General features: G+C 42.4%; 1 protein-coding gene across 1 annotated transcript in view; it reads left to right on the top strand.

Moving 5' to 3' along the window:
* The first annotated feature begins 4,352 nt into the window (after window positions 1-4,352).
* LOC143293575 (uncharacterized) overlaps window positions 4,353-24,405 on the top strand; it is a 33,904-nt gene continuing 13,851 nt past the window's right edge. The window contains exons 1-11 of the mRNA XM_076604621.1: window positions 4,353-4,596; window positions 6,230-6,343; window positions 6,816-6,903; window positions 8,012-8,188; window positions 9,348-9,454; window positions 13,456-13,526; window positions 13,713-13,842; window positions 14,497-14,610; window positions 16,745-16,832; window positions 19,151-19,327; window positions 21,002-21,093. Coding sequence (XP_076460736.1) covers window positions 4,414-4,596; window positions 6,230-6,343; window positions 6,816-6,903; window positions 8,012-8,188; window positions 9,348-9,454; window positions 13,456-13,526; window positions 13,713-13,842; window positions 14,497-14,610; window positions 16,745-16,832; window positions 19,151-19,327; window positions 21,002-21,093 — 1,341 coding nt within the window. The 5' untranslated portion in view covers window positions 4,353-4,413. The remainder of the gene's footprint in view (window positions 4,597-6,229; window positions 6,344-6,815; window positions 6,904-8,011; window positions 8,189-9,347; window positions 9,455-13,455; window positions 13,527-13,712; window positions 13,843-14,496; window positions 14,611-16,744; window positions 16,833-19,150; window positions 19,328-21,001; window positions 21,094-24,405) is intronic.

Raw genomic sequence — 24,405 nt, 5'->3', positions numbered from 1 at the left:
TTGATGGAGTACATGTGTTTATTGCTATTATCTTTTTCCTTGCCTGGGTAAGGGTCAAGGTGTGGGGAGGGGGGGTGGGAGGATGGGGGAGGGGGGGAGCAGAAGTGAAGAACAACAGTTTCTCCACTTAATGTGCAGTGGTGTCGCCTCAAGCGGATTGCTTTCTATACATGTCTGCCATGCTAGTCGTCTGTTAGATTGTATTCGAGCTATGCAAAAGTTTTTCTTTTCTTTTTTTTTTTTTTTTTATATCAGTATTGGCTTTTTATGCAAACAGACTGATGTGATGTCTGCAAACTTTTTTGGTTTTCCTTCTGTTTTTTTCTTGCCAATTTTCCTTCAGCTTTATTTTTCTACCTATGCCAAGTCATTCGGGTTTTCTTGCTGTAGAGCATACCATCCAGGTATTATTTTGAATCATTTTGCTTGCCAGTCTAGTCATGCAGTCCTGTTGCTTGTATTTTCATTTTGACTCATCATTTACATGCTTATTCATTGATGCGTTGTTCAATTGTTTTATTTTCCATGGTGTGTGTTGTCCTTACCTTGGTGGTCATACTCTGTACAGTCACATCAAAACTGACAAGCAGTTTGTCTTTACTCCCTATCAGTTCATCTGGTGTCATATGTTTCATTATTCAAAGAATGATCAAATTAATAAGCAAAGCTACATGTTCTTCACAATCTATAGATCAGAATTTATCCCTTTATTTTTCATTTTACTATTGTAATTACTATCATAGTATTTCCATTAAAAATGGAAGATTCTTGATCAATTTCTTTTCTTCTTTTTTCCCCCATCCACTTCCACATTATCATCTTCTTTTACCAATATTTGTGGGCAAGGTCTGAGGACTGGTCAAGGACCGTTTCTTCTGAAATATCATTTTTATTTTGCTGCTACTGTCAATCAAATCCCTGCATAATTCAGTTGATGTTACGCAAGTTCATGGCGCCATTCATTACATATCAAAGGATAAAACACTCATGTTTTTGGTTGAATTCCTCCTTCATCTACATGCATGGCAAACCATTTTGTGGTGTCGCAATTTCAATGTGTGTTTGGTAGAGATAGGATGGTTTAGACATTACTGATCAAGATATATATCACCTCATGGCAGAGATAGGTGATGGTGTAGACATTACTGATCAAGGTATATATCACCTCATGGCAGAGATAGGTGATGGTGTAGACATTACTGATCAAGGTATATCACCTCATGGCAGAGATAGGTGATGGTGTAGACATTACTGATCAAGGTATATATCACCTCATGGCAGAGATAGGTGATCGTGTAGACATTACTGATCAAGGTATATATCACCTCATGGCAGAGATAGGTGATGATATAGACATTACTGATCAAGGTATATATCACCTCATGGCAGAGATAGGTGATGGTGTAGACATCACTGATCAAGGTATCACCTCAGTTTGCTTGGTTCATGGAGCTTGTTGTTTGCATTCAGTGTTATGAATGAAACAGTAGTAAAGTGTTGTGCAGTTAGGATAACTGATGTTCTTAGTTATGTTTTTAAGGCACTTTTTTTTCCATATTTCTGAAGAGTAATTTGGAAATTCTATGATTTGGTTTATTCAACTTACAGAATGAAATATCATGACTAATCTATTGATGCTTTGCCATTTGCATTGTGAAATGTTTTACTGCTTTTTACACAAACACATTAAAAAAAAAATTCATGAACACATACTTTAATTTATATCTTCAATGGTTGTTTGTACCAAATTAAACTTTTTTAGACATCAGTATTTTTTTTAATTAACAGTTACAGTAAATTCATATTACTCTGGTTGGCCTGTATGCTCGTATTGTAGTTTGAAACAATTCCTGTTTCAGTTCTTTAATGTAGTATTATTCTTAGCATATCATGTGTGTCATACAGCAATTGCTTCTTTGATTTATATACTTGATTCGCTAAAATCTCTTTGAAAAACCATTCATTCATTTTTTTTTTTAAACAGCAAAGAGCTTACGCAACATGTAGTGTCATGCTGTATCTTTGCTTATGTAGTATTATGACTTTAAAACTTGAATAAATTTGTGATCATCTAAAATTGTTTGGTTTCTTATTAAATGAATTTTACAAAATAATCTGCAAATAAGCGATTTTGCTCAAAGAATCAATCATATATTTGAAACACTGAAAAATTATTAATTTTTGTGTGTGATGACTACTGAAGCACAATTAAATTTTGTAATATGATTATGTAGTTGACATTTATTTGTTGCATAGTGGGACATGTGTAAGAAGAGAACAGTGTATGGAGAATTCAACTAACATTTTGTTGTTGTTTTTTTAAATCTGAACATGTGAAGTTTAAAGTTTGCAACAGAGGTTTTACCTGCTCAGTGTGTAATCAATGCTTCTTTCGAACCGAAGCTTGAAGTAAATGGCATTTGAGTTGGTTGTTAAGGTCCTTGAAAGTGAACATATGTAGAGCAGGAATAACGAAAAGAGAAGAAAGATTATTATTGAAAAATTTACTGGTGCCAAACATGATAGTATCCTGTCAGTGTAACCATGCGGTGCTAAAAGGAAAACAGTTCTCTCGGTGTGGTTCATTGTAAAAGTGATGGCAGGATGATGGTAAATCATACAACAACGATTAATTTATAAATGGATGAATTTATTGGATGACTGATGTATTGATCTGTGGTTTAAACGTCCTAGATACAACTATGCAGATGGTATTGCTCTTTGTAACTTGGCAGATAAATGGAGTCACACCAGCAGCTTTACCTAAGAGTCTTCCATCTCCAGCCCTCAGCACACATGCATGTAAAATGCACACACACACACACACGCACACACACACAGAGACTAACATCCCAATATAAAATGTATTTATAAAGTACAATGTGATGGTTTGACTTGTGAAGGTTTGATGTCAGACCCCTTAAGATAATTATTACCAACTGTTCTTAGGAAATAGTGAGCCTTTTTTTTCCTTTCTTTTCTTGCTTTGAATAAACAACCGTGTTGACAAAAGATATGTTGACATGTCATGTGTGATGTCTGTCAATCAGTATGTGTGTGTGTGTGTTAGACCTCTCTCTCTCTCTCTCTCTCTCTCTCTTCTCCACCTCTGATCTTCTAAAAAGTAGTTTTACCTGTATAATTATGGTTTATGAGTTCCCGGAACACCAAAATTAAATTCATTTCTTTTTAAAGATAATCTAAATACTGTTTAAAAACAGTGTACAGTCACTCACAATTCGCACACCTCTCCTCCTAATACAAACATACAGAAATTATACCGATAATCATTGCATTCGGTTCTGAAAGATACAAAATAAAATAACAAGGATTAACATATATAAAGTCTGAGAGTACAAGCAAAGACTCTATATATGTATACAGGTTCTTTAGTACAAGGCAACCCACGTTATGCCCCCCACCCCTTGGAAAGCGTTCGAGCCAAATTGAACAACCCAGCCTTGATAAGACACGCCTTTGCCTGTGAAAACGACGAGACTCGTGTGTTGTAACCGTTTCTGTGACCGCTGAGAGCCCGATACTTGTCAGAAGTGAACCCTGACAGTTGAGCTAGCTGTTGCATAACACCTAAAACATTCTCTGAAATTCACCTTCAGACCAATGTATTTCGTCTGTACACCGAAGATCATGTACACAGGAACGGATAGACGTTTAGGGGGTATACGTATCAGCGAAATAGCAAATTACTTATTTAAAACAAATAATATCGATGTTCAGGCATGCGAAATAATCGCTCTTTTTTTCTGTTTTCTTCCCCCCCCCCCCCCCCGCCCCCCCTCCCCCCTTTCAGACTGAATGAATGGATGATTGCTTGTGCTCTTGCTTTCTTATTTACATAGAGGCTCGGGAGTGACAGTGACAGGCTTGTATTGCTCATGGGCACACGCACGCGCGCACGCGCGCGCACGGCACTCACACACACACACACACGATCCCGCACGCAAACATACGCGCACGCACTGAAACACACACACACACACACGATCCCGCACGCAAACACACGCGCACGCACTGAAACGCGCGCGCGCACACACACACACACACACACACACACACACACACAACGAGGATCGTAGAATCCTATCTGAAATGAAAATAACTCGATCACTGGGTCTTACGTGTAATAACTGAATAACATTTGGCGCTCTCGATCCCTCGACAACAGTGAGTGTAATCCTCGTCTGCTTTATCTCTACAACAGATTCAGCCCAACAGATTATAAAAGAAAACACACTCACCATGTAAATAGCCTATACCTACGAACTCATCTCAATGATGTCGCAGTTCAGTTAGCAAAAGTCTATTTTTTAAAGGTGGAAGTAGTCTGCAAAACTAAATTAATCAATCTCTAGGAGCCTTGCTACGCCATACATCAAAGAGAAAGGAGAGTAAATGATAATTATCATAAAGGTGATGGCAAGATTGTTGTTTTCGTTGGTGATTGTGACAGCAGCGGTTGCCGCCCCTGCCACACCAAGCGAGCCGAGAAAGTGCTGCGTTGATAAACAGTTTTCTGCAGTGCTAGGGGACATTGGAGCTGTAGGTGCTAGTGGCAACGCATTGTATTTCCTTGATGTAAGTACCACGTGGAGATGTGAACACATACATCATTGTTGTGTAATAATGCCTGAACATGCATGGTTCTATCATCCAAGTTCTCCTTCCACTTATTTCTCACGTGAAATAACGGTGCTGCCAAAGCAGACACTGAGAAAGGGGGAGAAATACGGAGACCCTGCTCCTCAAGTGAACATAGCTATTCACAAATTCTTGCGTTTTTTCCCTTGTGAAACATCAGCATGGAGTCTGTATCCGATTGAGTGACCTCAGTTGACTTTTGAATCAAGGTATTGATATTCGAAAGACCTTGATTTGTGACTCGAGGTCATGTGCAAAGGTCTCTATCACACACACACACACACACACACACACACACACACACTCACTCACTCACATGCACTATATATATTCCTAAAAACCTGCATTCCTCCATTTTTTTTTTATCCCTTTCAGTTCGCCTATAGAGCCAACAGACCATGCAGTTGAAGATGCCATTAGCATAGGTCTCTACCACGTCCTCAGACATCTCGAAAATCCTAACAGGTATGCCAGGATCCTTTTCATTGACTACAGCTCTGTGTTCAGCACAATAGTGCCATCAAAACTATATTTTAAACTGAAAGACCTCTCGCTGCTTGAATCAATTTGTGCATGGATCCCGAAATTTTCTAAGATGCAGATCGCAAGTTGTTAAAGTTGGAGACCTCACCTCCTCCACATGCATTCTCAACATAGGCACCCCACAGGGATGTGTTGTATCCCCACTGTTGTACTCACCATTCACACACGACTGTGCAACTCAAAATGAATGTAACACCATGGTCAAGTTTGCCGACGATACTACTCTAGAAGGGCTGATTACGAACAGTGATGAGTCAAAATATAGGGAAGAAGTACTGGAACTTGTCAGCTGGTGTGATCAAAACAACGTAGAACCCAACGTATCAAAAACCAAAGAATTAATTCTAACTTTAAATTTCTCGGACTGATCATTTCCAACGATTTGAAATGGGAGAAAAATACGGAAAAAATTGTTAAGAAATCACAACAGCGCCTGTACTTTCTTCGGCGCCTCAGTATCAGTATCAGTATCAGTAGCTCATGGAGGCGTTACTGCGTTCGGTCAAATCCATATATGCTACACCACATCTGCCAAGCTTGGCTTGGCGCCTCAAAAAGTTCGGAATTAAAAAAGAAATCATGGTTGATTTCTGCCGAGCAGTCATTGTGCTAACCTTCACTGTTACTGATTGGTACGGAATGTCAGATGAGGTGGCCTGATGAGGGGGTCAAGGTGAAAGATTCTGTCTGTCTCTGTCTGTCTGTCTGTCTGTCCGTCTCTCTCTCTCTCTCTCTCTCTCTCTCTCTCTCTCTCCGCATGCGAACGCGGACGCCCGTGGATGTGTGTGTGTGTGTGTGTGCGTGCGCACGTGCGTGCCGGTGTGTGTGTGTGTGTGTGGGTGTGTGTGTGTGTGTGTGTGTGTGCTCGCGCGTGTACAGGTGCACTGGCATGTAGGTATACGTGTATGTGCGAGTGTGTGTGTGTGTGTGCGCGAGAGCATATTCGTACGTGCGCTCACGCATGTTTTTTTTCCCATCTTACACCGGTGAAGAAGGAAAACCTTAGAATGGTGTGTTTTACTTACAGGGCACGACGTCCATTGCTTACGATTTCTACCAACAGAAGTCGAAGACCCACACACGTATGAAAAACCCTGATGGCTCTGCACTCATCAGGGACGAACTGAAGGACTACGCCAATGTAACTCACTGCCTCTGTATCTGTGTCTGCCTCAGTGTCTGTCTGTCCCCCCCCCCCTCTCTCTCTCCCTCTCTCCCTGTCTCTCTCTCTCTCTCTCTCTCTCTCTCTCTCTCTCTCTCTCTTTCACGAGAAATAGCCTACACGAATTATGTTAACGATGCATGTATTTCTCAAACTGTATTGTATTTTATTCATTTTGATAGTTAATCGATTGTTGCCACAATGTGGTGGGTTTGATTGAGTGGTGGAATGCGTGTCAGATTTTGTGAACTCTTTTTCAACAGATAGACAGACAACCAAACAGACAGACGGAGAAAGGGTCCGCCACACAGATTTGAAATTGGAACCGTTTAGAGGTGTGTGTGTGTGTGTGTGTGTGTGTGTGTGTGTGTGTGTGATCACATTGCCTGTCACTATTATAAGGTCTTATGCTCACTGAATCTTTGGGGTTTGGGGGTTGTTTTTTTTTCAGAGAATTGTTTACACCACTGATGAAAATGGCAACTGTACAATCGGACCTCTGAAACCCTACGATTTTATGTTTGACGGCTGCATTCCGGGTAGGTATAAAGGGGACAGGGGAAAAACTGTCACTCAGTCAGCACCACTCAGATATCACATGCACAGCACGAACATGCCATTTGAAAATCTTCTCTCTAAGGGAGCGAACCATGAATATTATGCCTGAACTGACTCGAGTCTCTTCCCCTGTGAGGTTAATGGACAACCGTTTGCAAAAATAATTATGTTGAACGATATTCACAATCTCTGTGAGAAACGAAGACACCAAAACCTATCACAGTACGCCCGAGGTTTGCAAAGACGTATGCTGAATATGAAATAAAGATATATGATGCAAACAAAAAGGAAAAGAAGGACCGCTGAATAGTCGCTTATTGATACACACACACACACACACACACACACACACATATATATATATATATATATATATATTCTCCTTAGGCCTCGGGGAGATAAAAATGTGTATAAGCACGACTGGTCAGTTCTGCTATATGAAAACTCTAGCATTGCCAAGCATACCAGTATTGTCACAAAGTGATGAATTAAAAAAAAAATTACTAACTTACTCACGAAATTATCTACGTTATGCCTTCTTATCCACTCACACTCTCATTTTCTCACTCACTTGGTACGTACTTTGTAATGTTATGTCCCTTATCAGCACCTGCCGGACACGACGCCGTGCAGTTACTCCCTTTCTTACTTATTTCCTTACTTACTCACTCATTCACTCACACACTTACTTAATATTTGTTACTGACTAACTCTTGGCTCATTTTTCTCTCAGTGAACTCAAAACTATCGTTCTGACTTTTATCAGTTAATCACGACCGCAGGCAACGTCATCCACTTAGTCACTTACTCAAACACTCATTTATCCACTCACTCACTCTCCCTCGCTGACTCACTTACGTAAGCCTAATTACTTGCGTAAGCCTACTCACTCACTCACTATCCCACTTACTTTCTTCTTACTCAAACTCACCAACCCACCCACTCTCAATAACTCACTCACTCTCCCACTCACCTTTCTCTCAGTCTACCCCAGAATAATCGTAGTTCTTCTATTCCTTTCCACATCGATTAAGAAACTAATTAAACAGCTAATTAATTAAACAATCAATTAATCAACACCTGCCACAGACGACGCTGTCTACCTGGGGCCGGCAGCGTTCGGACATGGGGTGTACTCGCTGGCCGTTCACACCTGGTCCTTCCTGTTGCCTGGCAACGGCACTGACCGGTGGGAGGCCGTCTTCTCTCTGACGCAGCAACACTGTGTGCCTGTGATCGAGACTCTCTTCGGCCAGCTGGATGGGGGTACGTTCAGTTGCGACACAGCTGGTGTCATCCAGTTCCACATTCGCCTGTTCATGACCCCTCCACCCCACCCCTCTCCCCGATTCGCCTATTGCCGATGCGACTAATCTGGATTCAGATTGGTGATAACGACTCGGTTATTCCCAATTCACCTATGTACTCATTTGTGTGTGTGTGTGTTTGGGGGTGTGGGGGTGGGGGGTAGGGCTGAGAGAGAAAAAGAAAGAGAGAGAATATGTGTGTGTGTGTGTGTCGGTCTGTCTGTCTGAATTGGCAAAACGGGAATAGCAGGAAAGCGAAAAAGGACAAAGAATCAAACTTACATTTTATTTGTATTTCTTTTGATCACAACATATTTCTCTGTGTGAAATTCGGGCTGCTCTCCCCAGGGAGAGCGCGTCGCTACACTACAGCGCCACCCATTTTTTTGTATTTTGTTCCTGCGTGCAGTTTTATTTGTTTTTTTTCCTATCGAAGTGGATTTTTCTGCAGAATTTTGCCAGGAACAATCCTTTTGTTGCCGTGGGTTCTTTTACATGCACTAAGTGCATGCTGCACACGGGACCTCGGTTTCTTGTCTCATCCGAATGACTAGCGTCAAGACCACCACTCAAGGTCTAGTGGAGGGGGAGAACATATCGGCGGCTGAGCCGTGATTCGAACCAGCGCACTTAGATTCTCTCGCTACCTTGGCGGACGCGTTACCTCTAGGCCATCACTGTAGACCATACATGAGGGTGGCGACACGATTCAGGAGCAGGCGAGACGGGAACTGGCGAATTGGACGTATTCAGCGGCATATATCATTGTCACCGGACATTATTCATGACTTAGATATGCCCGGAATGTCACGACAAAAGGAGGGGGGAAAAGAAGAAAATCAACGCGCAACCGCTACAGTAATTATGTGCCACAACAGGTGTGTGTTTGTGTGTGTGTGCGTACGTGCGTGCGTGCCAGTGCGTGCGTGCGTGTGTGTGAATGAGCGAACCAGGAATGGGGGACAAGCGAAACAGCGGGACAGATTCAAACTCTGATGAGGCCTTTGAGAGTGTTTACACGCATCGTGTATTATTGAATCAAGGAAAACAGCTATTATCAATTGAACTGTATTAATTTTCTCTCGTACAAACTCAACGATCCATGGGTTCTGTGACAGCGTTCTTCGAGGAGAGCTTGTTGTACACTGGCTACCGACCCGGCATTGAGGCTGATGTGTCTTTAGTACCTCCGCCGAACTGCAGGGGTTCTCCCATGGATACTCCGGTGAGTTTGTTGCTCTTGTTGTTGTTGTAGTTGTCATCGTCATCGTTGTTGTTGCTGTTGTTGTCGTCGTTGTTGTTGTTGTCGTTTTGTTGCTATCGTCGTTGTTGTTGTTGTTGTCGTCGTTGTTCTCGTTGTTGTTGTTGTCGTCGTCGTTGTTGTTCTTGTTGTCCTCGTTGTTGTTCTTGTTGTTGCTGTTATCCTCGTTGTTGTCGTTGTCGTCGTCGTTGTAGTTGCTGTTGTTGTTGTTGTCCTCGTTGTTGTTGCCGTCGTTGTTGTTGTTTGTTGTTGTTGTCCTCGTCGTCGTCCTCGTCGTTGTTGTTGTCCTCGTTGTTGTCGTCGTCGTTGTTGTTTTGTTTTGCTTTGTTTTTAACTTTCAGATATATACACACACGGACATATGTAGACATACGCCAGTGCGAGTTCTCACACACACACACACACACACACACACACACACACAAACAGGCACAAAAGGACGCAAGCAAGCAATGGACGCACGCACACGCAGACCGACCCACAGGCAAACAAACAGAGACATACGCACGCACGCGCGAGCGCACAGACACATACACACACACACTCTCTGTCTCTCTCTCTCTCTTTCACATGTATGTATGTATGTACGTATGTATGTATATCATATCATATGTAAATATACAACCTTATTTCCTTTTATCTGTTGATTCCGTGTTTGTGTTTGTGCGCATGCGTACGAACATGGACGTCTATTTACTTATTGTGTGTATGAGGATAAAGTTATGTTTACTAAATAAATTGTATTTTCTTCTTTTTTTTTATCAACAGGCTGTGGGGCGTTGAAGTGAACAAGGAGAACTGTCGATTCTGGGATGCATGTGGTACTCATCAACCATGTTCGACCTTGCGATTTGGTCTTCCCAGTTTTTTTGGATTTTGGGGTTGGTTTTTTGGGTGTTTTTTTTTCACCAAGTTGCTGTTTTGTCTTGTAGTTTTGTCTTTCGCATTTTGCCAGGTTATCGTACATGTAGTTAGATCTACCTATAGTGGATACACTAATGTTCGGAATACGTGCACTGATAGACTGAATGGATTTTCATATGTGTAATGTTCTGTTTTGCAACTGAAAATGGATTTTCAATTATACCTGATAGTGGAATGTACAAATAAATCATGTTTTATATACAGCCGTCTGTTGGTTTTATGTCTTCGTGCGTGTGTGTGTGTGTGTGTTCTTCAGTTTAATGTCTATTCACTATAAGTGTTTTTAGAAAGGAAAGGAGTAAAGAAGTGGATAAAGGAAAGGGAATGCATGTGAATATTAGTGTAAAAAAAAAGTGTTCATGTTATGTATCAGAGGAAAAGTATATTATAAGAAAAAGTCTGAAGAGATTGTGGTGTGTATTGAATGAGGTATCATGGGAAGGAGAATATGTATATGCATATCAACAAGTATTAACCTACAACAATGTAAATATAAATAACCGCATTAATTATAATACATCAAAGGAGGATACCAACTGGACTGGAGTTTAAAATTTCTGAAAAAATTCTAAGCAATGAATTATCATTCAAAATCTTTTCAGTGGCTAATGAAATATTGGAAGAATAGTCATCAACTACATCTTTTGGAATTAACTGTCTTATTCTCGGACTATGAATGAGTAGATGGCTTACAGTTATTTGCTTACCGCATATACATTTTATATTTTTAGAAAATTTTGTACGAAAGGCATTTAAACGAAGTCTATACATTAGACTTGCGATTTGTCTTGAATGTGCTGCTGGTGTCGAATTTAGAAAATGTTTGGGATGAGCTGCATTCTTTGTGTTTACACAACATTGGTAATATTGATTATTTGAATCTATAAGTAATTTCTTAAATCGATTTCTAGATACATTTTCTATGCAACTAATGCAACAGAAGGTTGTATAAAACATGATTAAAAAAAAAAAAGTTCTCTCTCTCTCTCTCTCTCTCTCTCTCTCTCTCTCTCTCTCTCCTATGTTTTTTTCTTCTTCTTTTTTCATTGATGGCTAGACGTAAAAAAGCAATTGTTGCTTAATTTTAATTTACCATCATGAAATCAAATCCTGACTTCACACACACACACACACACACACACACACACACACACACACACGGTTATAACATAGACTCAAATTGTTTACACTCGTAAGCCAGAAAGTGGACCGGGAAAGAACATAACATCACTTATCAAAAATCTGACAAATCAGAAAAAATCCGCGCACGTGCAATTTTACCATAGTTGTTTATCAAACACACACACACACACACACACACACACACACACACACACACACACACACAGAGAGAGAGTTTGATATAGGTTTATATGCATTTTTGCGTATTATCCGCTGTGGGCTGTTTCGTTATTTTGTTTATTTCTTTTCTTTCATTTATTTAGTGTTTTATACATTTCCATGGTAGACTCTCAACACCTGAACTTGGGTCTCAGTGTAAGACAGGCATCTGCTTCCTTCAAACCCTTCCTTTTTAAGCATAATGTTGTGTAGCGTATATGGATAAATCCGTATGCTTTGACACCTTTTCTTGACTAAAAGTGACATTGAAGGAATATAATTTGCAGAACTTTTGCGCGTTTCTTCTGTCGTTGTTGCCGTTTGTACTCTGGTGTCAAATGCCAGACACAGGAATACACAATGAATCTTTCTCATCTCACAACGAGGATTTATATTTCCACCCCACCCCCCCTCCCACCCTCTCTCTCTCTCTCTCATCGCCTCATTGGCTTTCCAATTTATTACAAAACAAGAGAGGCAAGGCCTTCAAGACTCACTTGTGATACACTTTAAAAAAAATCTAATCGTTAAAATGTGTTCTGTATTTGCTATTATAAAGCTTCGCGTTTAAAAGAAAAAAAAAAAAGTCCTAACCAGATTCGAACCCCGCGTGTTCGGGTGAGAAGAACCTGCCTTATCCGTTACACTATCGTGGCTACTTAACTGACGTTCTAAAATTTAACATTTGAAAACACACAGACAACCGAACACCGGGTTAAAACATAGACTCACTTTGTTTACACAAGTGAGTCAATAAAATGAAGCCGAGAAATGAGCGGACAGATTACCGAAACGAGCATGTGAACAAAAGAGAGACATTGATCAGCTTTCGTTTCAGTTTCTGAAGGAGGCGTCACTGCGTTCGGACAAATCCATAAATTATACGCCATACCACATCTGCTAGGCAGATGCCTGACCACCAGCATAAACCAACGCGTTTGTCAGGCCTTGAGTGCATGTTTGTGTACCTATCAGAGTGGATTTTGTTGTTGTTGTTGTTTTCTTTTGCCAGAGGACAACGTTTATGTTGCCTTGGGTTCTTTTTCAGTGCGCCAAATGCGTGCTGTGTACGGGACCTCGGTTTATCGTCTCATCCGAATGACTGGTCTCTCAGTTTGATTTTCCAGTCAGACTTGGGAGAAAGGGCGAGAGCGGAATCCGAACACAGACCCTCACAGACTCTGTACAGGCAGAAAAGTCCCTTAACCATTCTGCCATCTTCGTCACTGAGACGTATCGATATTTCGATAAATGACCACTTGGACGATGTGACATATACCTTATCAGTGCCGGGTGAGAAAGTTTTAATAAAGAAGAAAGTATTTTCTAACACACACGAACATCCTCAATAAGCATAATGTTTTTCATAACGTGATGAGGTGTATACAGCTTAATCTCTACACGCAGTGTAATATAGAGTGTGAGTAAGGGTACATGCACTTGCGATTGCACTGCAATGATTGACCAACTTTCCAGTATCGGTCATTGCCTTGTGGTTTTCCGTTCCTAAAGACAGAAATAAAAGAGGAATACAGATCCATGAGTTCACGTAGTGTACTGTGTAGTGACACACCACTGGAAACAGCAACGCAGGACAAACACAAATGACTAAAAGCTCATCAGACTGGTTTCTGGCACCATCATGGTGAGCAGATGGCGATTCCCACACCCCAAGATAGCCACACGTGGACGAAAAATAGAACCCATCCATTCTTAAGTTCATCAGCTTCAGGTCACGAACCTGCCCCACTTCGGAGAAGATCATGACCAGGTGACTGATAATCAGAGGATAGGGAAGGGCTTAGCGATCTTAGGAATAACAAGATCCAGGCCTACATATATGCAACATTAGTTCCATTTTACTGCTTGATCATATACTTCAGTTTTGTCTCGTCTCCTCTTGTTGTGAAGAACCTGGCTGTGACCATATCAACATGCTTCTCACTGTCTGTGTCAGTCTGCTGCTCACAGGGATAGCGTCTGGCCAACAACCCGCCAAATGCTGTTTCGACAAAGAGTATGCAGTCAACATCGGGATTGTTGGGGAGACTCTGCCGGAGGACCCCAATGATGTGTTCTTTATCGATGTAAGTTTGTTTTTTGTGTGTGTTTTTTTTATTATTATTATTATTATTATTTTTTAAGTGGATTTCCCTATGTTACCTCCAATGAGAGACATGGCGAAGAAGTCTCCCGAGACCACAAACTGTTGACTGGCAGCCATGGTAGAGTTTATTTCTGAACAATCGCACTGCCAACAACTGCAAATGACAAAGACGTAAAACATGCTGGAAGAATTAACATGTCAGCGTGATAAAACACCACCACCAACAACAACACCAATCAATCAACACCCACACACAGTACAATACAACATGAAATAGGTGTCCCTCTGTACAGCAAACAGAAAATGATGTATGAAGGGAATGAATTAATCTGTGCGTGTGTGTGTGTGTGTGTGTGTGCGCGCGCGTGTGTGTGTGTTTGTGTGTGTGTGTGCGTGTGTGTGTGTGTGTGTGTGTGTGTCTGTCTGTCTGTCTGTGCCTGTGTCTGCTGTGTCTCTGTGTGTTTCTGTGTCTGTGTGGATGCAAATGTCTGCACTTTCACACACATACGTGATGGGCGTGCGACTATGTTCGCGTGCACGCACGTATATACCTACATGTGCATGCTGTGTGCGCGGACGTGCGATGTGTCTGCATGTGTGTGGATGTGGATGTGTATTGCATGCGTGTTAACAGGGCTTCGTCCGCATGGGATTCGATTACTACAGAGACCGACAGGCGCTGATGACAGTGCTGAAACAGCCTGACGGCTCCATGAGCACCCGTTACCAGCTGAAGGACTATGCTAACGTAAGTGTCCCGTTGCAGGGTGGAGTGTTGCCTTCCGTTGCGTTGCGTTGCGCTGCGTAACGTCGTGTCGCAACGCATCAGATTCCATTGTGTTGTGTTATGTTTTGTTGTGTTGTGTTTGTTTCGATTACAACGCATTACGTCGCACTGTGTTGTATTGCATTGCATTGCATCGCGTTGTAATTATATTGCATTGCATTGCGTTGTAATTATATTGCATCGCATTGCGTCGCGTTGTAATTATATTGCATTGCATTGCGTTGTAATTATATTGCAATGCATTGCGTCGCGTTGTAATTATATTGCATTGCATTGCGTTGTAATTATATTGAATTGCATTGCGTCGCGTTGTAATTATATTGCATTGCGTCGCGTTGTAATTATATTGCATTGCATAGCGTCGCGTTGTAATTATATTGCATTACATTGCGTCGCGTTCTAATTATATTGCATTACGTTGTAATTATATTGCATTGCATCGCGTCGCGTTGTAATTATGTTGCATTGCATTGCATCGCGTTGTAATTATATTGCATTGCATTACGTCGCGTCGCGTCGCATCGTATTGTATTGTATTGTATTGTATTGATGAAGGAAGTGGGCAGAATGGTTAAGACGCTCATCTGTCGTCAGAGATAGTCCGTTAGGGTCTGGGTCTGAATCTCTCTCTCGCCCTTTCTCCCAAGTTTGACTGGAAACCCAAACTGAGCGTCTCGTCACTCAGATGTGGCGATGAAACGGGGTCCCGTGTGCAGCACTGAAAAATAACCCATGTATTGAGGGAGGAAGTTGGCAGAATGGGGAAGATGATCAACTGCCGATACAGAGAGTCCGTTATGGTCTGGGTTCGAATCCCGCTCTCGCACTGTAGCAGCAGTAGTGGTAGTAGTAGTAGTAGTAGTAACCTCTTGAGCAAGGAGGAAGGTGGCAGAATGGTTAAAACGCTCATATGCCAGTAAAGAGAGTTCGTGAGGGTTTGGGTTCGAACCCCACGCTTACCCTTTCTCCCACGTTTGACTGGGAAATCAAACTGAGTGTCCATAGTCATTCGGATGAGTCGGTAAACCGAAGTTTTGTGTGCAGCACGTACTTGGTGCACTGAATTTTGGCCATTGTTGTTATGGTTTCTGTTTTGCCGGTTCAGGCAATTTAATGACATTCTAACATATTTCCAACTCTGTCTATCTGTCTATCTATGTTTCTTCTGTCTCTCTCTCTGTCTCTCTCTCTCTCTCTCTCTCTCTCTCTCTGTCTCTCTCTCTCTCTCTCTCTGTATATTTTTGTCCCTCTTTTTTTCTGTCTGTCTGTCTTTCCCTCTTTCTCTCTGTCTGTCTGTCTGTATATTTTTGTCTTTCTTTCTTTTTCTGTCTGTCTGTCTTTCTCTCTCCCCCCCCACCCCCCTCTCTCTCTTTGTCTCTCTATATCTCTGAAACCACATAGTTCCTCCATCATTCACAGACAGACAGACAGACAGACACGCACAGACATTGACACAGACAGACAGACACACACACACGCACACGCACGCGCACGCACGCACACACACGCACGCACGCACGCACGCACGCGCATACAATAATCATGTACCTAAGGAGGTAATGGTGAGGGAAAAGTACTCATCTCTTTTTGGAGTATTTATACTGAAAGCACAGTCCAAAAATTTAACAGCGAGGTTGTTGCTGTTACTGCTGCTGCTGCTTTTGTCGTTGCTGTTGTTGTTTCTGCTGCTGCTGCTGCTGTTGTTGTTGTTGCTGTTGTTGTTGTGGCTGTTGCTGCTGTTGTTGTTGTTGTTGCTACTGCTGTTGCTGCTGTTGTAATTGTTGTTGCTGCTGCTGTTGTTGTTGTTGTTGTTGTTGCTGCTGCTGTTGTTGTTGCTGCTGTTGCGGTGCTGTTGCTGTTGTTGCTGCTGCTGCTGTTGTTGTTGTTGTTGTTGCGTGCTGCTGGTGTTGTTGTTGTTGCTGCTGCTGCTGTTGTTGTTGTTGTTGTTGCTGCTGTTGCTGTTGTTGTTGTTGCTGCTGTTGCTGTTGTTGTTGTTGCTGCTGCTGCTGTTGTTGTTGTTGTTGTTGTTGTTGCGGTTGTTGCTGCTGCTGTGCCTTACAAGAGTGCCTTACCGCTATGTTTTCCTGATTTGCAGAGACGACTGTACACTACCGTCGACAACAAGACGTGCACCTATTCCGACATCGCCTCCTTTGACGTCCTGCGGCCTCAGTGCATTCCAGGTATGCTATCCTACGTCTCTGTCTGTCTGTCTGTCTTTGCCTGTCTGTCTGTCTGTCTCTCACTTCACTCCCACTCTCATTCTGTATCAGTGTGTGTGTGTGGGGGGGGGGGGGGGGGGGGGGGGGGGGGGGGGGGGGGTGCGTGCCCACCATACCCACCAACTTAACATACCCAACCTACCTACCTACCTAGTCTACCCGCCTACTTAACATATCCAACTCACCTCGCTAATCTAACTACCTGCATAACATAAACAACCTACCTAACTAGTTTCCCTACCTGCTGAATTAACATATCCAACGTACCTACCGTATATATCTACCGGCTCAACACACCCAACCTACGTACCTGACTTACCGAACTGCTTAACCTGACCAGCCTACCTACCTAGTCTGGCTACCTACTACCAATGAATTAACCAACCTTCCTAAATAAACTGCCAACCTGTTTAACATACTCAACATACCCAATATACCAAGCTGCTTAATATTCCAAACTAATCTACCTACATAAACAGCAAACCCAACCTGTCTACCTAGTATGCCTACCTGCTCAACATACCCCATCTACCTACCTACCTACCTGTCTACTTATCTGCTTACCATACCCAACCTACCTACCTACCCCTACCTACCTACCTACCTACCTATCTACGAACCTGCTTACTATACCAAACCTACCTACCTACGTACCTATCTACTTACCATACTTAACTACCTACCTACCTACCTATCTACTTACCTACTTGCCATACCCAACCTACCTACCTGCCTACCTAATCTACTTACCTACTTAACATACCCCATCTACCTACCTACCTACCTACCTCAAATGTATCTTTAATAAAGGTGTTTTTATGTACAAAATTAAAAAGAAAGCACCATCCTACCTTCAGAGGAAATTTCCTGAAAAAAGTGTTCGTGGCAAAAATACCATTTCTATCCCTCGTCCGAGAACAAACCTTTTCATGACATCTCTCATGTATTCTGATGGTAAACTATGGAATGAAATTCCCGACTATTTGAAAAATAAATCCACCTTGGTATCATTCAAAAAAGAGTACCAATAATATCTCATGAATCAGTTATAAATAATTCTTATATTCCGTGTTTTGTTTGAGCTTCTTGAGAGAGCTTCTACACAATAACATTATTTTCGTTGCTCTCTGACAATGTGAACAGGGAAAGGAGCTCAGAAGATTAGTGTATATCAATCCGTGTATACATGCGTGCGTAAGCTGGTGCGTGCGTGTTTGTGTGTGTGTGTGTGTGTGTGTGTGTGTGTGTGTGTGTGTGTGTGTGTGTGTGAGTTATATTCCATGCTATTTTTTTATGTTTCGTGATTAACTCTTGTTGTTGTAGTTGTTGTTACCGTCTACACCGAGTGTCCGTACCGATTTTCTTTTTTCTTTCACTTTTTTCCTTTCTTTTTTTTCCTTTTTCATCTTTTGTGCATGTGAGTGGGTGTGTGTGTTTGTGTGTGAGGGAGGGCATGGTTTAGAAGCTTCCAGCTTATCCAGTTACCCTCAATAAAACATTTGTTCATCATTGTTCATCCTACCTAATCTATTTACCTACTTAACAAACCCAACGTACCTACCTACCTAATCTACTTACCTACTTAACATACCCTACCTACCTACCTACCTCCCTACCTAATCTACTTACCTACTTAACATACCCTACCTACCTACCTACCTCCCTACCTAATCTACTTACCTACTTAACATACCCTACCACAGACCCAACGTACCTACCTACCTAATCTACTTACCTACTTAACCTACCTACCTACCTACCTACCTACCTACCTACCTGCCTCCCTACCTAATCTACTTACCTACTTAACCTGCCCTAACTACCTACTTAATCTACTTGTCTACTTAACATACCCTACCTGCCTACCACATAATCTACCTACCTGCTTAACATAATAATATTATCCAACCTACCTAACTAATCTATCTACTTGCTTAACATACCCAACCTTCCTACCTAATCTACCTACCTGCTTGATATACCCAACATACCTAGCCAATCTACCTTCCTTCTTAACACACCCATCCTATCTACTTGATCTACCTGCCTGCTTAACATATTCAGCCTACCTTACCGACTTACCTAATCTGCGTCCAGACCACCACTCAAGGTCTAGTGGAAGGGGAGAAAATATCGGCGGCTGAGCCGTGATTCGAACCAGCGCGCTCAGATTCTCTCGCTTCCTGGCGGACGCGTTACCTCTAGGCCATCACCCCACTAACAGACCCGTACTGTACTCCGTACAGACCCACCTTCACCTGCCAGACCTTTCGTTGCAGACAACGCCACCTTCGTGGGTGCCTCCGAGTTCGGGTACGGCCACAACAGCCTGAGGGTGAACACGTGGCAGTTCACCTACCCGCTCTCCGCCAACAACAACAGCGGCATCATCCTGACAGTCACCCAGGACCACTGTGTGCCCGTCACAGAGTCCATCATTGGCTCCATTGAGGGCAGTAAGTGTTGGAGGGATGGACTCGACACAGTCACAACAAGACGTGTTTAGTTCAGGAAACCCCGTGGGAAGCACATGAAAATGTTACATATTTAATACCACTAATACAAATATTAAGGTATTGTGCTCTTATTGTTTTCTAACAATGCCCACACCACCTGCCTGGTTAAGACATACATTTTTGAGGAAGAAAAGATAAGAAGAAAAAGGTAAAATACAAGACATACCATACTGAGGAGCGAGGTTGCAACATTCCACTGTCAGGCATCTGCTTAGCAGATGTGGTGTCGCTCATATGGGTTTGTCCGAACGCAGTGATACCTCATTGAATAACTGAAACCGAAACTGAAAAATTCTAACTCCTCGAATGTTGAACCTTGGCGAAATTAGACCAGTGTCGCATGGATTTGAAGTGAAACTGCAATCATTGTGCTCTTCTTACTGGTGATGAATGATGTGTGACAGTCAGTGTCCGACTATGACCATCAGAACAGCAGAGGAGGTAACTGCTGTCCCGACTATCTGGGCTAGAATTTGATTATAGTGGAGAGTGTTTTGCCCAAATTACACCCTCGCTCTCTCGGCCAAGAGGGTTTTAGGACAGTCGGCGCTGGGATGGTTCCCAAAGGCCAACTCGCCCCCGAGGCTGCAGCACTAAGAGCCAGTGCCATTTTGTCTTCTTCTTTGAGAATCATTGGTGAAGTCAGCTGTGCTCAATGAAGGTAGTGCAATTCCAAGAGGGAAAAATCCAAACAAAGAATAGCCATAGGAGGTGACAACCCTTCACTGAAAGGCCTGGTCATCTGTAGCAGTCAAGAGCTTTCGCTTTCACTTTCTCAAGCAGGCGTCACTGCGTTCGGACAAGCCCAGATACGCTACTCCACGTCTGCTAGGCAGATGCCTGACCAGCAGCGTAACCCAACGCGCTTAGTCAGGCCTTGAGTGCACGTATATATAACTATTTGTGTTACTTTCGTGGTGGATTTCTTCTTCAGAATTTTGCCAGAGGACAACTTACGTTGCCATGGCTTCTTTTCCTGTGCGCCAAGTGCGCGCTGCACACGGGACCTCGGTTTATGGTCTCATCCGAAAGACTAGACGCTCAGTTTGATTTTCCAGTCAAACTTGGGAGAGAATACGACAGCGGGATTCGAACCCAGACCCTCACGGACTTTCTGTATTGGCAGATGAGCATCTTATCCATTCTGCCACCTTCCTCCTTCCTCAAGAGGTTACACAACTACTACTACTACTACTACTACTACTACTGCTACTGCTACTGCTACTACTACGAGTTTAATTCAATTCATACGGCTTCTTTCCGTGCAGAACATGTTCAATGGTACTGTACAATGTTAAGACCTCCGTGTACAACAGGTATTTAAACTGAAACGAAAACTTACAAGCATAACACTGCGCAGGCATCCAACCAAACACCAATTTAGGTTCACACACACACACACACACACACACACACACACACACACACACACACACACATGTACACATGTACACACACACACACACACATGCACACACACACACACACACACACACACGGATACACACGAACATACACACACACACACACACACACACACACACACACACACACACACACACACACACAATGTGATGCAGACTGGGTGATGAACCACACACATGGCTGTTACAGTTCCTATCGAGGAGTCCCTGTTCTTCACCAACTACCACCCAGGCATCCAGGACCTCAGGACCCTGGAGATCCCGGACAACTGTCAGCCTGCCGTGAGTTCCACTACTACTACTACTACTACTACTACTACTACAATAGTAATAACAGCTACAACAATGATACCAACAGCAGCTATAACACGAAGAAGATAATCATCATGATGAGGGCCTGAAAAATCCGGAAGTTCCAAAAAACTATCAGCCTCCCTTAAATTCTAAAGCACCAATGAAAGCACAGAAAAACACAAGGGCAAAAAAAGAAAAGAAAAGCTAAAAATATAAATAGTTTTTGAAAATCCAGTAAAGAAAAAGAAGAATGATGATGATGATGATGATGATGAACAAGTATATTCTCAACTACCTAATTAGAAAACAACAAAAGTAAGCGATCAACCAAATATTATCATTAAACACACTGGTTTTGTTTTAGATTTTGTTGTTGTTGCTATGTTGAGTAGCTGTGTTAGGAAGTTATACCAAGACTAGTATGTTTAAGAATGAATACTTTGTGTAATTGTCCCGATTATTTCTTCAACGAATCATAATAATTATCGCTGGTTCTGAAATACCACCCTTAAAAAAAAAACAAAAAAAAACTATAGATAACATAACCTGCAGTCTTTTGACGTTGATCGGTCTGTTAAAGAAGATAAAATGTTATTCAGGTAATCCACTCCTTTCTTTGGTATTTTCTTTGTTTACTTTCAGAAGACTGAAAATCAATCATATTCGTCACTTTTCTTTGTTTTATAAGTATGACATTTGTTCAATTTTCAGGCTGCAAGTGGTCGCAGGTAAACCATCGACTGGACTGAAGCTGACCAGTCCAGGCATGTGCACAAGTACAGCCAAAAAACGACCAATTCTTTTCTAATTATTCACATGAACATTGAACGTGAAGGGAGACTGATAGTGTGAATGCGTGAGTGAGGGGGCGGGGGGGGGGGGGGGGGAGAAAGAAAGAGAGACAGGCAGACAGTGACAGAAACAGAGAGGAAACCCAGTCAATTGACCCTCCATTGAAAATGACTGTCAAACAGAATTAAACCAACTGGAAACGATGTGGATCTTTCATCTTTGTGAGAGAAAGTGGAGAGAGAGAGAGGGAAGAGATAGATAGAGAGAGAGAGAGAGAGACTAAAAACTCAAAATGGTTTATTCACTTCAGGTTTTCGATCCTCGTGAAAAGGAATGTAAATAATAATAATAATAATATTATGATGATGATGATAATGATGGTGATGATGATAATGGACATTTGTATAAGGCGTTTCTCCAGAAATACTGATCAAAGCGCTTTATATTTCGTTCCCCACTCCCCTACCCCCCCCCCCCCCCCCCCCCCCCGCCCCCCCAAACAACCCCCATCAATACCATCACGACCCTCCCCCTCCCCCTCACACACACACACAGAAGCACGTACCAGAATATACCCACTCAAATGAACACTGGAAACCACCACCCATCCATGACGCCCTCCAGAAAACGAATCCCTGCAACACGCACTCAAGCACGTACACGAATGTATATATATATCCAATAACAGATAGTAATTATCTTCTGCGTTCACTCGTATGCACACGAATGGGCTTTTACGTGTATGACCGTTTTTACCCCGCCATGTAGGCAGCCATACTCCGTTTTCGGGGGTGTGCATGCTGGGTATGTTCTTGTTTCCATAACCCACCGAACGCTGACATGGATTACAGGATCTTTAACGTGCGTATTTGATCTGCTTGCATATACACACGAAGGGGGTTCAGGCACTAGCAGGTCTGCACATATGTTGACCTGGGAGATCGTAAAAATCTCCACTGTTTACCCACCAGGCGCCGTCACCGTGATTCGAACCCGGGACCCTCAGATTGACAGTCCAACGCTTTAACCACTCGGCTATTGCGCCCGTCTAGTAATTATCAAAAGGACTGAAAAAGATACAACTATAAATATTACAGGTCATTCATCAGATTAAAAAACAGCATTTTTTCTGTGCCTGAAGACATATTTCATATTTCAAACAACGTCAGTACAAGATAACAAAAAAGACCGTTTAAAGAGGTAAGGGTGTAGATGATATTTGGGCTGAATATGTATTTTCTCCAGTTTTGTTGATTGCTTCGTAACTATGGACACATTAAATCAGAATCCTTAACTTCTTCGTATCTTAAGTGATGTTCTGTCAAATCAAAGACATCTAATCTAAACTCTGTCTTACATATGGTAATTGTCTATCCAGATTTACACGCAAGTGTTATCTTATACCCTGCAGAACACAAAACGTGCTGTGCATATCAATCAAACCCTTCACTTGTTTGAATATGTCGATTCCTATCCTGCCATCTACAATCTATTAACAGTTTACTTGCTGCCTATTAACAAAACCAACATTACAAGCCGCTCCTGACTTAACCATACATCAAACCAACTCGCGCATTTAAAACCTAATTCAGAGAGAGAGGGAGGGAGGAAATCGCCATGCGTATGCTCATTACAAGCAGCAACACAGAGAAAGAGAGAGAGAGAGCACACAGACACACATACACACACACACACACACACACACACACTCACTCACTCACTCACACATACACACAAATTTTCACACACGCATAAGTATCCATATCAAATCAATCAGATCACACGCACACACAAAGGCGCGCACACACACATATACACATGCCCGCACGCACGCACGAGAGAGAGAGAGAGAGAGAGAGAGAGAGAGATTTTTTCAAATCTTTTTGATGAATCTCTTTCAGTAGACGAAACTGGAATCGTGTCAAACTTTAAAAACAAAACAAACACACACACACACACACACACACACACACACACACACACACACACACACACACACACACACACACACACAAAACCCAGCCCTTACCATTGGGGACTGCAGGTCGAATATTCGCTTGTATTCGTGAATGGACTTTTACGTGTATGGCCGTCGTGTAGGCAGCCACACTCCGTTGATGTGGTGGGCGAGAACCGAGGGATTTCCGAGCATAAAACATGTTCGTCCACGGATTTATGACAACGATGAATGGAACTGGATTTTAGGAACTGGAATAAGCATAGTATGTGGAGTGATGGCCTAGAGGTAACGCATCCGCCTAGGAAGCGAGAGAATCTGAGCGCGCTGGTTCGAATCACGGCTCAGTCACTGATATTCTCTCCCCCTCCACTGGACTTTGAGTGGTGGTCTGGACGCTAGTCATGCGGATGAGACGATAAACCGAGGTCCTGTGTGCAGCATACACTTAGAACCCACGGCAACAAAAGGGTTGTTCCTGGCAAAATTCTGTAGAAAAATCCACTTCGATAGGAAAAACAAATAAAATTGCACGCAGGAAAAAAAAAGGG

The sequence above is a fragment of the Babylonia areolata genome, chromosome 1 (assembly GCF_041734735.1).
Source record: "Babylonia areolata isolate BAREFJ2019XMU chromosome 1, ASM4173473v1, whole genome shotgun sequence".
Lineage (NCBI taxonomy): Eukaryota > Metazoa > Mollusca > Gastropoda > Neogastropoda > Buccinidae > Babylonia > Babylonia areolata.
The sequence above is the reverse complement of the archived record's forward strand: the minus strand, read 5'-3'. Positions and strand labels throughout refer to the sequence as shown.